The 16,076-nt window shown below is 38.1% G+C and overlaps 1 protein-coding gene across 2 annotated transcripts in view; it reads left to right on the top strand.

Moving 5' to 3' along the window:
• Positions 1–16,076, top strand: part of ATL2 (atlastin GTPase 2) — a 48,463-nt gene that overhangs the window by 21,371 nt on the left and 11,016 nt on the right. For both annotated transcript variants that reach the window (XM_070932282.1, XM_070932281.1), the window contains exons 2-8: positions 2,038–2,294; positions 4,010–4,144; positions 5,461–5,565; positions 7,542–7,592; positions 11,113–11,169; positions 14,662–14,754; positions 14,896–15,034. In XM_070932282.1, coding sequence (XP_070788383.1) covers positions 2,038–2,294; positions 4,010–4,144; positions 5,461–5,565; positions 7,542–7,592; positions 11,113–11,169; positions 14,662–14,754; positions 14,896–15,034 — 837 coding nt within the window. The remainder of the gene's footprint in view (positions 1–2,037; positions 2,295–4,009; positions 4,145–5,460; positions 5,566–7,541; positions 7,593–11,112; positions 11,170–14,661; positions 14,755–14,895; positions 15,035–16,076) is intronic.

Raw genomic sequence — 16,076 nt, 5'->3', positions numbered from 1 at the left:
TTTAAAACCTTGAGTTAATATAGATAGAAAGATAGATAGATAGATAGATAGATAGATAGATAGATAGATAGATAGAAAGATAGATAGATAGATAGATAGATAGATAGATAGATAGATAGATAGATAGATATTTGTTTATGTAAGTTTTCACAGGTATGTATGTGTGTGTACTTAATATTTCGGGTTTCTTCCCGTGTAATTGTGGATATATCCCTAAAAGGGTAGAAGCGACGTTTCGGCAGAATCCCATCTGCCATCATCAGGCTTATGTCAGCAGTCATTTTGCACTAACTGACGTTGGTATTTCAAATCTGGTGCTGGTATTCTGGGATGGCTCCACCTTTTCATTCTGATTGGTTGGGAGTCCCAGTATGTGTTTATTGGCTTGGCTTCAGGTGTATGGTCGGTTTTTCTCCACTAGGTGGCAGGGCTTCATCTTTGTGGCTGGTTTGAATATGATTTGGTTGGGATTTTTTTGTGTAATGTTTGGTTTATGTTTTATATATGGTGTTAAGATTCGTCTATCTATGAGAGCAGGTTTCCAAATAGTAGGCAGACGTGAAGTGTCATCCCGTTTATTCATGCAATATGGTCTTTTTTCCATTTCTATTGCTTCTCTGATTATCCTGCCATTGAGATGTTCTATTTTTGCAACTGTTTTTGTTTTATTAAAATTAATGTTGTGTCCTGTTGTATTATATGTTGAACTAATGATGATGTGTGTTCTTGCTTTTGTATTGAGTTTTTGTGTTCCTCGATGCGCACACTCATTCTTCTGTTGGTCTGTCCAATGTATGTTGATGGGCAGGAAGCACACGGGATTTCGTATATGCCTTGATCTTCTAATTCTATTTTGTCTTTGGGGTTTCTCAGAATGGACGATATCTTTCTATCTGTGCAAAATATGGTTTTGATGTTGTGTTTTTGTAGTACTTTGCTAATTTTATCTGTTGTTCCCCTTATATAGATATAGATATATAGATGTATAGATATATAGATAGATATAGATATATAGATGCCCAAATCATTATTCAGCACAATTTAATTAGAGCAAATTTGCTAATAGAATAGTGTTATAAACCCGAAACAGTAGTTAAATATTTCTGCTAATAATTGATGGTTTAGCTGGTTTACATGTCCCTGGATTCAAACTGTTTTTAGGAAGACAATCTGGGAACTGAATTATTAGCTAGCCACTATTAAAATAAAATGGCATAAAAAAGATATAATTCAGATATATTTGCAGTCCTTTAGGAGATAGCAGAGTTAAATTTATTGCTTTTAATGTTGTAAACTGCCCAGAGTCACCTTACGGTGAGATGGATAACAAGCAAATTTAATAAATAGAATAAAAATAAATATTCAGGTTATTATAGAAGCTAGGAACATGATAGTAGATACTTGATACAATGCTTAAAAAGATGATATCAGACAACTAAAACCCCAAAGTTACAGCATATGAGAAATGTCTATTAGGGAGATATTTATTTGTTTGTTTGTTTGTTTATTTAGTTATATGCTGCCTACCTCTCTGTCAAGGCGACTCTGGGCTTGAATTGGAAATATAGGGCTTTAATGATTTTTTTTTTTAATGGAGGATGATGATAAAGTTTTCACAATATGTCAAAGTGGTTTGTACTACTAGCTTTGGGACAGGATTTCTGTATCGGGGTCTTGGTCACAATACAGCATTTATACAGATACATGGTAAAATTAAGAATAGGTCTCAAATGTGTTTGGTTTAAATATGTCTAGACCTGAAAAGATTGTAGAGTCTTGCCTGTTTCACTTTGCAACATCCTAATTATATGGCTCTAAATTTTGAAATCCATAGAATAGTTAGTTTTGAATAATATTGTCATTCAGTGTGTGTGGGGAGGGTGCCAAATATTTTTTTTTTAATGTTTTAGACTTAATGTAGAATTAGGATACTATTAGATTCAGTTGCTAAGTAGAAATGAATTTTTTGTCAGGCTTCAGAAATGGAGCTCTTGATGATAGGAATAGTGTATCTAATATTATCCAGTTATTTCCTAGGAGAGAGCTATGAGGATGCAGAAGAGAACGCCTCTTTGGATGCTGATGAAGCGATTCCTGAAAAGCCATGCCCAGTACAGATAGTTCTTGCTCATGAAGACGATCACAACTTTGAACTGGATGAATCGGCATTGGAGAGAATCTTGCTTCAGGAACATATAAGAGACCTCAACATAGTAGTAGTTTCTGTTGCTGGTGCATTCCGTAAAGGCAAATCATTTCTCTTGGATTTCATGCTTAGGTATATGTATAACAAGGTGGGTAACTGAACTGCTGAACATTTATACTACTTTGAGAATAATTAACAAAAGTGTATTCCTCTTAAGATTTGTTTTATTGTGCTCCAAAATGTCTAAAGAGTTGATATTTCTAAACATTATGGAGGGAATTTGCTAATTAATGTTAATATTAATTAACATAGTTGGTAACCATACATTAGAACTAAAAAATAAAACAGTATACAGTATGCCATTTACACAGGAACTACTTGTAATTAAGTAACACTTTATTGTAGTGGAAAATATTCGGTTCAAAGTACTATATTTTTCCAATATCAGTTTCGCAATCTATTGCAATGCTCAGATCTTCTAAATTACTTATGAAAGATAAAATGGAATGGGTTATGATAAATGAAATAGTTTGTTCATAATAGAAATACAAGGAACATTTTTGTTTAGAATGCAGTATAAGTAATTTTTAAAAGTAAGGGTAAATGGGAATTCAGTATTTGATAAATTGAGATTGATGCTTCTTATGTTTTAATATGAGTATTTGCTACTAGGAAATAAGATCTGCAGTTGGAAAGAACAATGTATATATGGTACTGAGAGAGGGTTTCTTACTGCTGCAGACTCCTAGCATACTAGCAAAGAAAGTTGAAAAAAGTTCCTGAAGGGCCACTCGTTCAGTGATTATTTGAACTTACAATGATGCTGAATGAGGGGCTTGACTAGTGCTCATGCTTATGTCAATTGCAGCGACCCTGTGGTCATGTGATCACCATTCACAAGTTTTTTTGTTGGTTTCCTATAAGTAAAGTCAATGGGGAAGGTGGCAGGATGTTGTAAATGCAAAGATGCAACTATATGATTCCTTGTTTAATGATCTGCTGTGATTTGCTTAACAGTGGCAACTGGGAGTGCTGGAATTTCTGTTGTTAAGCTGTAGGGCCATGTGACATTGTGCTTTTCAGCCACATTATTTAAGCAGAAACTCAAATCCCAATTACTTTTGTTAAGTGACAATTACCTGTAACCGAAATTAAGACATTAAGACACCTATTTCCTTTCAAATAGACTACACCTCTTTTGACTTACCCTCTCTCTTCTGACAAGAGACAGGCTATGTGTCAGGAGGACTATGAAGGATATGTTTTTCAGGTTCTGGGGTCAGTAATGCAGGAGATATAGGGAGAAATATGAAAATGGAAAGATCTGCAAATATAGGAAACCCCATTAGAGAATTGCATGTATTGCTGAATTTTTAGGCTTTATAAGGCATGTGTCCCTTGTATAATAGTATTAAAAATTGTTGTAAATTTTCCTTCATAAACAGGACTAGAAATAGAACTAGAAAAGTTTGTGAATTAAGTGTGATAATTTTTAGTTCTCAGGTTGTGACCACTTGTGATTGACCGTACTTAACGAGCTGTGAAGCTGCAACCACTGCAGTATCACCATAGTCACGTGATTGCAATCTGGGCACTCAGGTGCTCAGCTCGCGATTATGGCATAGCAGCAAGCCACAGATATGATTGCCATTTGCAACTTTCCCTGCCGGCTTCCCACAAGCAAAGACAACAGGGAAGCTGGCAGGGAAGGTGATCCCCATTGTCATTGTAACACAAGGACTACTTGTAATGATACAGGTTTTTCATATTAGTCAAAATTAAGCATACAATATTAATGCATGATTGCCTTGAGCCTCTCACATTATTATATATATATATGTATGCGTGTGTGTTCTGTTATAGGAGTCATCTTCTTGGATAGGTGGAACTAGTGAGCCTTTGACTGGCTTTACATGGAGAGGAGGGTGTGAGAGAGAAACAACTGGCATCCAGGTTTGGAGTGAAGTATTCATCATTCCCAAACCTGATGGGACGAAGGTAATCCATTAAGCATCTGACGTAAGGCTTATTGACTTACTGAACAGAGAAAGCAAAAATTGAATGTGAAATATTTTGATCCCTCTTCCTGATCTGAGTTGATGTGATGTTTTAGATACCTCTGAAATATATTGTCAGGATTCTCCAGGCATGGAATTTCATGGAGTGAGCATGGCCAGATTGCAGACAGAAATAAGTTTTCCATATATGTACAGTCTACCTCCTGCTGTTTGAATTCGATAGGCACTTGGCTGCTCTTTTCCTAGCTATGAACAATAGCAATACTTTAAACATATTTACATAATGGCCTGAGAGTCATTGACTCATCAGTTTCAGCCTTACTGTATACTTGTTTAGTGTTTTAACTAATTGTAATGTTTAATGTTAAGAATATTTAATATTATATGCAGTATAATACATAGAATTGAACTTTTGAAAATACCCAGTAACATTTACTCTGTCAGAATAATTTTTTTTTTAAACACACTTTTATTATTTTTATACATAACTCAAGGCAACAAACATACCTAATGCTCCTTCCTCCTCCTATTTTCCCTACAACAACTCTGTGAGATGGGTCAGGCTGAGAAAGTGTGACTGACCCAAAGTCACCCAGCTGATTTTCATGCCTAAAGTAAGACTAGACTCACAATCCTCTGGTTCTGGCCTGCTGTTTTAATCACTAGATGAAGCTGTGTGGCCCACCTTCCCTTAAACTTCAGAGAAATATACACATACGTTAAATTATGTTATACTTGTGTGTGTACAAGGTTTGACATTATTTTCATCCATCCATAGGGCAAATTTTCTCTCTTTTTATATAATGTATATCCTATGTGCCATTTTCAGTTACACTGACCACCTAGAAGAAATCAAAACCACCTTTGATTGCTTTCCTAATGAGATGTTATTCTGTGGGGCTCAGAGTCTCTACCAGGAACTGATAATTCCTAATAACGATGAAAGCGATCCAGTACTGCCTCCTGGTGGTCTATATAGCCAATAATATCTACTAACATAAACACGTTCGTATACCTAACCACACCATGGCATTTTCACTTGTGAGGTTTTTTGCTTCATATTCAAAAGTGTGACTACTGAGCTATTTGGTCACTTTTTAGAATTTTTACCGTTAATTAAAGCGGTTGTGGATATTGATGAAGGTAAGTGTACATTTTCTGCTAACTGAGTGGAGGGAATTAAAATACTGTGAAACATTGCTGATATCACACCTTCATTGAATTCAAGCTTTCAAATTTAAAGTGAAAGAATTGTTAATTCATTCTCTTTTTCTTTAAAAAAAAAACACCCTATAGGTTGCTGTATTACTAATGGATACCCAAGGTGCCTTTGATAGCCAGTCAACTATCAAAGACTGTGCAACAGTATTTGCTTTAAGTACCATGACAAGTTCAGTCCAGGTAAGTTTGTAGTCATGTCAGATGATGGTAGACTTTAAATATTTTCCTTATTTCAAAATATCTATGTCGCCTGAAAACATAATAGTAAAACCATTTATTGCTTTCATGTTTTTTTCCAATGAGAGTTGTTTTGATTATGACAGCATAGAAATATGTTTAATATATAAATTATATGTACTATAGAAAGAACCATTATACTTACTCTTTTGGTTGCATTACAGCTTTCAGACACTAGGAATAGTAGGTTTCAAATATAATGCTAATCTGAAGTGTGATACAAATTTTTAAAGTTCTTTGTTTAGCTTTAAAAAGCCAATACTGTGTAGAAGTGGATGATCTTGATTAAAATGTGGAAAACCAAGATACAAATACCCATTCAGTCCATATTTTTAATTTCAATCTAATATAACTTATGCATTTAAAAGGATAAAATAGGGTCTGAAGTTCAAATAGTTAATGAACGAGTGGTTGTTAAATAATAATAGCCTATATAGGTTTTTCTGGAATAGAATCTATTACCGGTAGCAAATGCATGGACATTGTGTCTATGTATAAAGCTAACTTAACTATTTTGGAATTTAATAATTTAATATATGAGTGGTCCTCACTTAAATGACTCATTCAGCAACCATATGGACTTAAAAGAGCAATGAATGAGTGGTACTTAAGACTGGCCCCTTAAATTCCAGTTGTTGCAATGACTTACTACGGTCACATTTTCAATCTTCCTGTCAGCTTCCAGAAAGCCAATGGGAAGCTGTTAGGAAGTTGCGGTCACATCAGGTCCTCACTTAATGACCTGTGGTAATTCACTTAATGAATTATCAGAAGTGGCATGTTTACATGACATTGCACAGGATCACATTACTTAGTGACAGAAATTCTGGTCTCGAATATTATTAAGCAAGGACTATACTCCAGCGTGGAATGAATTTTTCCTTAATACTATATTATTTTAATTTATTCATCAATAAATTATCAATACATCAATTATTGATTTTTTATTGACTATTAATAATATATTGATTAATTTCTCCTTCATGATGTATTGATTATTTGACTGAGGCCGGATTCCTGGTAATCGTATGTACAGATGCCCTTCATTTTCATTATCCCTAGTGACAGTTTCACAGCTATTTCAGGGACATTGGAAGCACAGTCATTTTTTCTACTCTAGTGGGTTAATACTCATAATAATAATAAAATATTCATAATATTTAATACTCATAATAGTCATAATAATAATAAAATCCAAATGTATTTATTGCTGCTGAAAGAGTATTAAAATGTTCAAGAAGAAAATTGATGTTCTCTACCAGGTTCTCCAGTAATAAAATGAGATAGTTAGCAAACTAATTTAAAATAAAACCCTGGCTTGCTAGTTCTGAGTGTTTAAACGTTTTTAAATTGGGAATCTTTAGTAGTGACATCCAGTGTTAATTACAAGTTTTAGTCTAAATGTCTTCCTCTGTTTATTTTGCTGGGATTTTCTGATTGCTACAGTTAACCAGAATATTCTGTTACAATAAGCATTCAGCTTTAATTATGTCTTGTGAAATCTCTTCTCCAGTCTCTTCACTCCACTCTGGGGAGTGGGAGAGGGACACAAGAGATTTCTGTAAGCAATCTCTTCTTTTCCAGAACCTTCTCTCACAGAGAGATTGAAGAGGGACACACTTTATTAACGTTAAAGTTATTAACTTTCAACTCAAATTAGAGATTGAGGGAACTCTCCACCTAAGAGGCTGTTTAGTTTGGTTGGCAAACTGTTACAAATCTAAAAGCAAATCACCTAATAAGTTTAATTAGGGTTTGGATCTTGTGGTTTTTGCCACTGGGGGATGGTGTGGCTATTTATGGGCTTACATTGTGAAATTTTAATATTGTAAGATACCCAGATTCAATATGTGTGAGTTAGACAGCCATATAAATTTGTTTAATAAATAAATAAATATAAAAACTCTTATATTTTATAGGTATACAATCTATCTCAGAACATCCAAGAAGATGATCTTCAGCATTTGCAAGTAAATATGTCCTGATTCTATAGTAACTTCCATTGCTAATATTTTAATAAGATCTTTACACATGGAAGTTTCAAGGGTCAAAAACATACTTTGACAACATTTGTGCCTTCATGGGCTCAATTTTTGAAAGGTTCCTGATTAAGGGGACTCTTTAGGGAATGCAGGAGATTGCTAGAAGTAGGATGGGGGGCTGAATCGTCTTTGAGAACTTCATGTACATTATTTTTAATCACTATTACTTGAAATGCACTGATAAAGTTTTTCCTCTATGATTATATATTTAGTATAAAAAATATATTAAGATTTGTAGTTCCTATTTGTTAAATTGTTTTCCTAATTTTTTCCTATAAAATTTGGTAAACAGTAATAATTTCCAATACATCTTCTAATATATTCTTGGGCTACCTAATACCTTAATCATTCAGTTTTCGCTCAGGTTATATATTTTTTTTTTATTTTATTTTTTTTTATATTGAATTTGTATACCGCCCTACTCCCGAAGGACTCAGGGCGGTGAACAGCCATAAAAATAAAACATATAAATACAAAATTTAAAATAGAGATAAAACAAATTAAATAAATTTGGCTGAACCATATTTAAAACCCCAATAATTTAAAACCGAATTTAAAATTCCCATTTAAAAACGGAGAAGTTTAAGTCAGGCCGGCTTGCTGGAATAGAAACGTCTTAAGCGTGCGACGGAAGGTGCGCAGATCCGGAATCCTCCGTATCTCGGGGGGGAGCTCGTTCCAGATAGTAGGTGCCCCCACAGAGAAGGCTCTCCCCCTGGGGGCCGCCAGTCGACATTGTTTGGCCGACGGCACCCGGAGGAGCCCCTCTCTATGGGAGCGTACTGGTCGGTGGGAGGCTATTGGTGGTAGCAGGCGGTCCCGTAGATAACCAGGTCCTAGGCCATGGAGCGCTCTAAAGGTGATAACCAAAACCTTGAAGCGCACTCGGAAGACCACCGGGAGCCAGTGCAGCTCGCGCAGGAGGGGCGTTACATGGGAGCGCCACGTCGCTCCCATCACCACCCGCGCGGCCGCACTCTGCGCCAGTTGGAGCCTCCGAGTGCTCCTCAAGGGGAGCCCCATGTAGAGAGCGTTACAATAGTCCAGACGGGAGGTGACGAGGGCATGAGTGACCGTGCGTAACGAGTCCCGATCCAGAAAGGGGCGCAACTGGCGAATCAGGCGAACCTGATGAAAAATCCTCCCGGTCACGGCCGTCAAGTGCTCTTCTAAAGACAGCCGTGAATCCAGGAGGACACCCAAGTTGCGAGCCCTCTCCGTGGGGGCCAATGCTTCGCCCCCAATAGTCAGCGATGGCACCAGCTGACTATATCGGGACGTCGGAAACCACAGCCACTCGGTCTTGGATGGGTTGAGTCTGAGCCGGTTTCTCCCCATCCAGATCTGTACGGCCTCCAGGCACCGGGACATCACTTCAAGGGCATCGTTGGGGTGGTCTGGGGTGGAGATGTACAGCTGGGTGTCGTCAGCGTACTGATGGTACTCCACCCCGAAACCACGGATGATCTCGCCCAGCGGCTTCACATAAATGTTGAACAAAAGGGGCGAGAGGACCGATCCCTGTGGCACCCCACATATAAGGGGCCTCGGGGTCGACCTCTGCCCCCCTGTCAACACAGACTGCGACCGGTCGGAGAGAAAGGAGGAGAACCACTGTAATACGGTGCCTCCCACCCCCAACCCTTCCAACCGGTGCAGCATGATACCATGGTCGATGGTATCAAAAGCCGCTGAGAGATCTAATAGGACCAGGATAGAGGAACAACCTCTATCCCGAGCCCTCCAGAGATCATCCACCAACGCGACCAATGCCGTTTCCGTGCTGTACCCAGGCCTGAAGCCCGACTGGAACGGGTCTAGATACGTCGTTTCATCCAGGTACCGGGGAAACTGTCGTGCCACCACACTCTCAACAACCTTCGCAACAAAGCGAAGGTTGGAGACTGGACGATAATTAGCCAATGTTGCCGGGTCCAGGGAAGGCTTCTTGAGGAGAGGTCTCACCACCGCCTCTTTCAAGGCAGCGGGAAAGACACCCTCACTCAATGAAGCATTTATAATCCCCTGGAGCCAGCCTCGCGTCACCTCCCGAGAAGCCAGCACTAACCAGGAGGGGCACGGGTCCAACAAACATGTGGTCGCATTCAGTCTACCCAGAATCCTGTCCACGTCCTCAGGGGTCACAGAGTCAAACTCATCCCAGATAACATTCTCAGGACCTGCCCCCGTCATCCCCCCTGGATCTACCCAGTCGGAGTCCAGATCTTCCCGAATCTGAGTGATTTTGTCATACAGATACTGAACAAAGTCCTCGGCTCTTCCCTCCAAGGGGTCCTCCCTCGCTTCCTGATGGAGCAGGGAGCGGGTCACCCTAAACAGGGCGGCCGGGCGGTTATCTGATGACGCAATAAGAGCAGCAAGATGAGTACATTTTGCTGCTTTTATCGCCACTAGGTAATTCTTAATATGAGATCTTACCAGTGTCCGGTCAGATTCAGTGCGACTGGCCCTCCAACTACTCTCTAGGCGTCTTTTCCGGCGCTTCATCTCCCTCAGCTCCTCAGTAAACCAAGGAGCCAGGTGAGATCGGCGCCGGGTCAGAGGCCGCAAAGGCACGACTCGATCCAGAGCTCCAGCGGCCGCCCTATCCCAGGCGGCCACTAAGTCTCCAGTCGAGGCGTGAGCCAGGACCTCAGGCATTGGCCCAAGCTCCGTCTGGAACCTATCAGGTTCCATCAGGCGCCTGGGGCGGTACCATCTTATCGGTTCCGCCTCCCTGCGGCGGGGAGCAGCGGTTCGAAGATCAAGGCGAAGGAGAGAGTGATCCGACCATGACAAGGGCTCGATGGCTATGTCCCCTATCTCGAGATCACTCAGCCACTGTCCAGAGACAAAAATCAAGTCCAGTGTGTTTCCCCCCATGTCTTCTTGGAAGAATGAATACTTACTATGCCACTGAAACTTTTAACTATTTGAGAGCCATTTGCTCTTTATTTTCACTTGGGTTGTTAACAACCTTTTAAGCAAAAAATAAAGGCTTGAAATAGAACTTTTTTTTGTAGACTAATGTATGAAATTATACAAATACAGAAATTTTATATATTAACATTCTGTGGTGGTAGATATTAAACAATCCATGATCACAGATCTTCATAACCTCATGACTACAATAACAACATTCTGCATAAATATGATATTTGCAGCATTGCAGTTCAAATATTCAGAAAATTAGAAAAAAGATTATTATCAATATTATTCTGCTGTTGAGATTCATGAATTCAGAATGTAGGAAAGTATTTGGTTATTAATTGGTTAGATTAATAACCAATAACCAAATCGGTTTATTTAGAGTTTTAAAATTGTTTTGTGCAGCTAACTTTTTAAGTATAGTCCACCACTTTTTCATGAGTAAATGTTTATTACTGTGAGATATATATGTATGTATGTATTTGTCTTTTATGCATACATTCTTAATTTTGTTTAATAGCTTTTTACAGAGTATGGAAGGCTAGCAATGGAAGAAATTTATCAAAAGCCATTTCAGGTAATAGTATGATTATGTTTCCTATTTCCATGTTTGTTTATCTCAGGGAAGTTTCATATACTACAATGGTAATTGTAAAAAAGTGATTGCCCAGCATCATCTGCCCAGCAGGTGACATATACAGTTGCTAGAAAAAGTATGTGAACCCCTTGGGATTATGTGGAGTTTTGCATGAATTGGTCATAAAATGTGCTCTGAACTTCATCTAAGTCACAACAATAGAAAAACACAGTCTGCTTAAAATAATACTACACTACACTACTACACTTCAAGGTTTTGGTTACCACCTTCAAAGCGCTCCATGGTTTAGGACCTGGTTATCTACGGGACCGCCTACTACCACCAATAGCCTCCCACCGGCCAGTACGCTCTCATAGAGAGGGACTCCTCCGGGTGCCGTCAGCCAAACAGTGTCGGCTGGCGACCCCTAGGGGGACAGCCTTCTCTGTGGGGGCACCTACTGTCTGGAATGAGCTCCCCCCAGAGATACGGAGGATTCCGGATCTGCGCACCTTCCACCGCGCTGTGAAGACTTTTTTATTCCATCAAGCGGGCTTGGCCTAATCTCCTCCCTCTTTTAATATGTAAATTTTAATCTGTTTTTAAATTATTGGGGTGTTTTAATCTGTCTGGGCCAAAATGATTTAATTTGATTTTATCTGGTTTTAAATTTTGTGTATTTATGTATTTTATTGCTTGGCTGTTCACCGCCCTGAGTCCTTCGGGAGTAGGGCGGTATACAAATCAAATAAACTAAACTAAACTAAACAAACATTAGATGTTGCCATGGTTTAATTGAACATAACATGTAAACATTCACAGTGCAGGGAGGAAAAAGTATGTGAGACCTAGAAATGCTGTGGCATGACCTTAAGAGAGCGATTCACACCAGACATCCCAAGAATATTGCTACACTGAAACAGTTTTGTGAAGAGGAGTGGTCCAAAATTACTCCAGATTGTTGTGCAGGTCTGATCTGCAACTACAGGAAATGTTTGGTTGAGGTTATTTATTTATTTATTTATTTATTTATTTATTTATTTATTTATTTATTTATTTATTTAATTTTATTTTATTTTATTTTATTTTATTTTATTTTATTTTATTTTATTTTATTTTATTTTATTTTATTTTATTTTATTATTTTATTTATTTATTTATTTATTTATTTTATTTTATTTATTTTATTTTATTTGTTTGTTTGTTTGTTTGTTTAATTAATTAATTAATTCAATTTGTATACCACCCTTGTCCTAGTGGACTCAGGGCGGTGCACAGCCAGAACTAAAACACATACCATTACAAAAATTTAAAATTATTAAAAGAATTACATAACTGGCCCAATTTAAAACAATTCAATTAAAACCCAATGACAATTTAAAAACTAAAAAACTTAAAAAAGACTAAAAAAGGGGGAGGGGGTTCACACCAGCCCTGCTTGATGGAAAAGAAAAGTTTTCAGGGCACGGCGAAAGATCCGGAGAGCTGATATCCTTCGTATCTCCGGGGCCAAATCGTTCCAGAGGGCAGGAGCTGCCACAGAGAAGGCCCTCCCCCTGGGGGTTGCCAGCCGACATTGCCTGGCTGACGGCACCCTGAGGAGTCCCTCTCTGTGGGAGCGTACTGGTCGGTGGGAGGCTATCGGCGGCAGAAGGCGGTCCTGCAAATACCAGGTCCTATGCCATGGAGCGCTTTAAAGGTAGTAACCAACACCTTGAAGTGCACCCGGAAGACCACTGGAAGCCAATGCAGCTCACACACGAGTGGTGTCACATGGGAGCGTCCCCTCACTCCCATAATCCCCCACGCGGCCGCATTCTGCACCAGTTGGAGCCTCCGGGTGCTCCTCAAGAGGAGCCCCATGTAGAGAGCATTGCAGTAGTCCAGGCGGGAAGTGACGATGCCTGAGTGACTGTGCGTAAGGAGTCCCGATCCAGAAATTGCTGCCAAAGGAGGGTCAACCAGTTATTAAGTCCAAAGATTCACATACTTTTTCCTCCCTGCACTGTGAATGTTTACATGTTATGTTCAATTAAACCATGGCAACATGGTTTGTGTAGTATTATTTTAATATAATTTATATTTAATATAATTTAATATAATTAAACCATGGCAACACATTTGTGTAGTATTATTTTAAGCAGACTGTGTTATTCTATTGTTGTGACTTAGATGAAGTTCAGAGCACATTTTATTTGCAATTCATGCAAAACTGCACGTAATCCCAAGGGGTTCACATACTTTTTCTTGCAACTATATACCTAATTTTTAACCGTTACTAATTTTTAAAAAGCCCTGACGGAGAGAAGAAGATATTTGCCTGTTTGCTGCTTTGTAGAAGTCATCTTTCCACCTCAATAAACTGGCAAATTGGTTTACACTTCTATTCTGTCTGAGGAGAAGGAGGTGACTGTCTTTTAATTCTTATACTTACTGCAGGGTAATAATTTGTATGCAAGTTTTTTTTCATGATTCAGCTTACTACAAAACGCCTTTTGTGACTGTAGTAAAATAATATGTACCGTGTTTCCCCGATAATAAAACCTGTCTTTTATTTTTTTGAACCCCAAAATAAGCGCTTGGCCTTATTTTCAGGGAGGTCTTATTATTTTGGGGCATGTGGAGCAAGATGGGGCTCCTCTTGCCGTTTTACCTGATTTCCAGCTCTGCGTTTAAATATTTTCGGGGAGGGCTTATTTTCAGGAGGAGACTTATTTTAGAGCATGCGCTCAAAAGTCCGATTGGGCTTATTATCAGAGGATGTCTTATTTTCCGGGAAACAGGGTAAGTGTATTAGGAATGTGCATGAAATGACTGGTTTCAGGTAGCCTATATCTGAACTGAAACGTTTTAAATTTTAACATTTATGAAAGAGGTTGTTTTGGTTGGCTAATCAATAGAAAAAAACCAAGGACATTAATAGTTGAGGAGAGGTAAAAAGATTGGAGATGGAGGGAGCATATATCCATATTAGGCTAAGACATCAGCAATGATAGAGGGAAGGAAGGAGGAGAAAAAGTGCTGGGAAAATCAGGTGGTCTGGTAGGGTATGATGGACAGCATCAGCATAAGAGAGAGAGGGAAGGAAAAAGGTTGGAAAGATGAGAGCTAGGGAGCTGGTGGGGTTATGCTTTACTTGCCTCATCAGGATTCTATTTGTCTGAAACCCAGAATAACCAAAATATTCTATAATTTGGTTCTGCCAAGTTATGTCTAATCAGAAATAGTTCAGCATAACTTTTAGAATGTGATGGTTTTGTTCCAGGGTAACAATTTTGTTCACATTCTACAAGATAGACACTTTCAGAAAAAGCTGAGATAGCATGAATTTAGAGTATTCTTTGCTGAGTCTGCTTTTATATTAATAATATATAGGGGTTAAAAAGATGCTTGCTGAATTATGAATAGTAAAGATTTTATAATGATGTTTTCAGTAGTGTAGTGTTCTGTTTGCCAAAAAAGGTTAACTCGTATTTTTGCATTTCTACATAGACTCTTATGTTCTTAATTAGAGACTGGAGCTATCCATATGAACACCCATATGGTTTAAAAGGAGGAAAACAATTTCTAGAAAAGCGATTACAGGTAATTCATTATCAGTAATAGTTGATTTTTGTTTAAGGGGAGCTGAGCTAATTGGAACATGCAAATAATTATTTTTGTATTAGATTATATCTAACTGGCTGCTAAAGAATTTCATGTTCTAAAAATGTATGTTGTTTCTAGGTAAAATTGCACCAGCATGAAGAGCTTCAGAATGTAAGGAAGCATATTCACTCATGTTTCAGTAACCTAGGCTGTTTCCTGTTGCCGCATCCTGGTCTTAAAGTTGCAACTAACCCAAATTTTGATGGGAGGCTAAATGGTAGGAAATTTTCTGTTTATATAGCTAGCTAGGAGGTATTACAGATTCGATTACACTTTGAATGGTTGCATTAAAAGTAGCAAAAAGAAATAGTAAAGTGTACTCAAATCTGAAATCCACTATAGTTGAATATTGATGGGATAATTTAGATGGTTGTTGGAGGAGTACCAGTAGCATATTAATTCTATTTAAAGTCTTCAGTTAAGAACTGTACAAAGTTTTCAGAAGAAATGCTATATAACATGGAGGAATGAAATACCTCTCTTCAAACCTTTGAAGCAGCCATATCTTCTGTAAGACTTACAATAGCGACTTTGGAAGTCCTCCTAGGCTACTTTTGCAAGCTGCTTTGCTTTATTGGGAAGAAAGTGAAACAAAGTGGCTATGCATTTACAAGCAGGAAGAAATATCCAGGAACAATAGGTGTGCAAATACTGCAAGTTTGGTTCCTCTAACAATGAAAAGATCAATTCTTTGTTTGGCTTGTATATATTGCAAAGTTCTTTCATTTGGCTTTGAACAGCCCTATTAGGAATACAATTATATGACAAAAATTCATATGATACAAATTAATATGACAGTTTTGATATTGATTATGGTTTCTGATTAAATACTGAAGTTGATGTTGCTTATCAAGTTACAGAGCAGATATCCTGTCAAATTTGAATTTTATTTTAAAATCAACTGACATTATAACTTAGCTGATATTGGATAATTAATCATGATTTCCTGCTGTGAAAATTAATTGTGGTTCCAAATTGTCTCTTCTCCCCTTCAACCTGTTTCAACAATTCACTATACTGTCTACTGCAAAATACACTGGAATCTGAAGCCTATTTAGATTCAGTGTGTTTAAACAAAAAGAAGGAAGTTTCCCATATCTTTTTATAGCACCAAAAGATAGTTGTTGAGAGGCCAAAGAACATGAAAGCCAGTTTTCCATTTCATCTGAATTAGGCTTTGGATTTGAGACAGTGACAAAACTAGAAGTGTATAACACTGCCTGCGGTCACAAAATGGTCTGTTAATAAAAGAAAACTTC

Source organism: Pituophis catenifer, unplaced genomic scaffold (assembly GCF_029215685.1).
Source record: "Pituophis catenifer annectens isolate HBS135680 unplaced genomic scaffold, rPitCat1.0.hap2 SCAF_1, whole genome shotgun sequence".
NCBI lineage: Eukaryota > Metazoa > Chordata > Lepidosauria > Squamata > Colubridae > Pituophis > Pituophis catenifer.
This window is presented reverse-complemented; position numbering and strand designations above follow the sequence as displayed.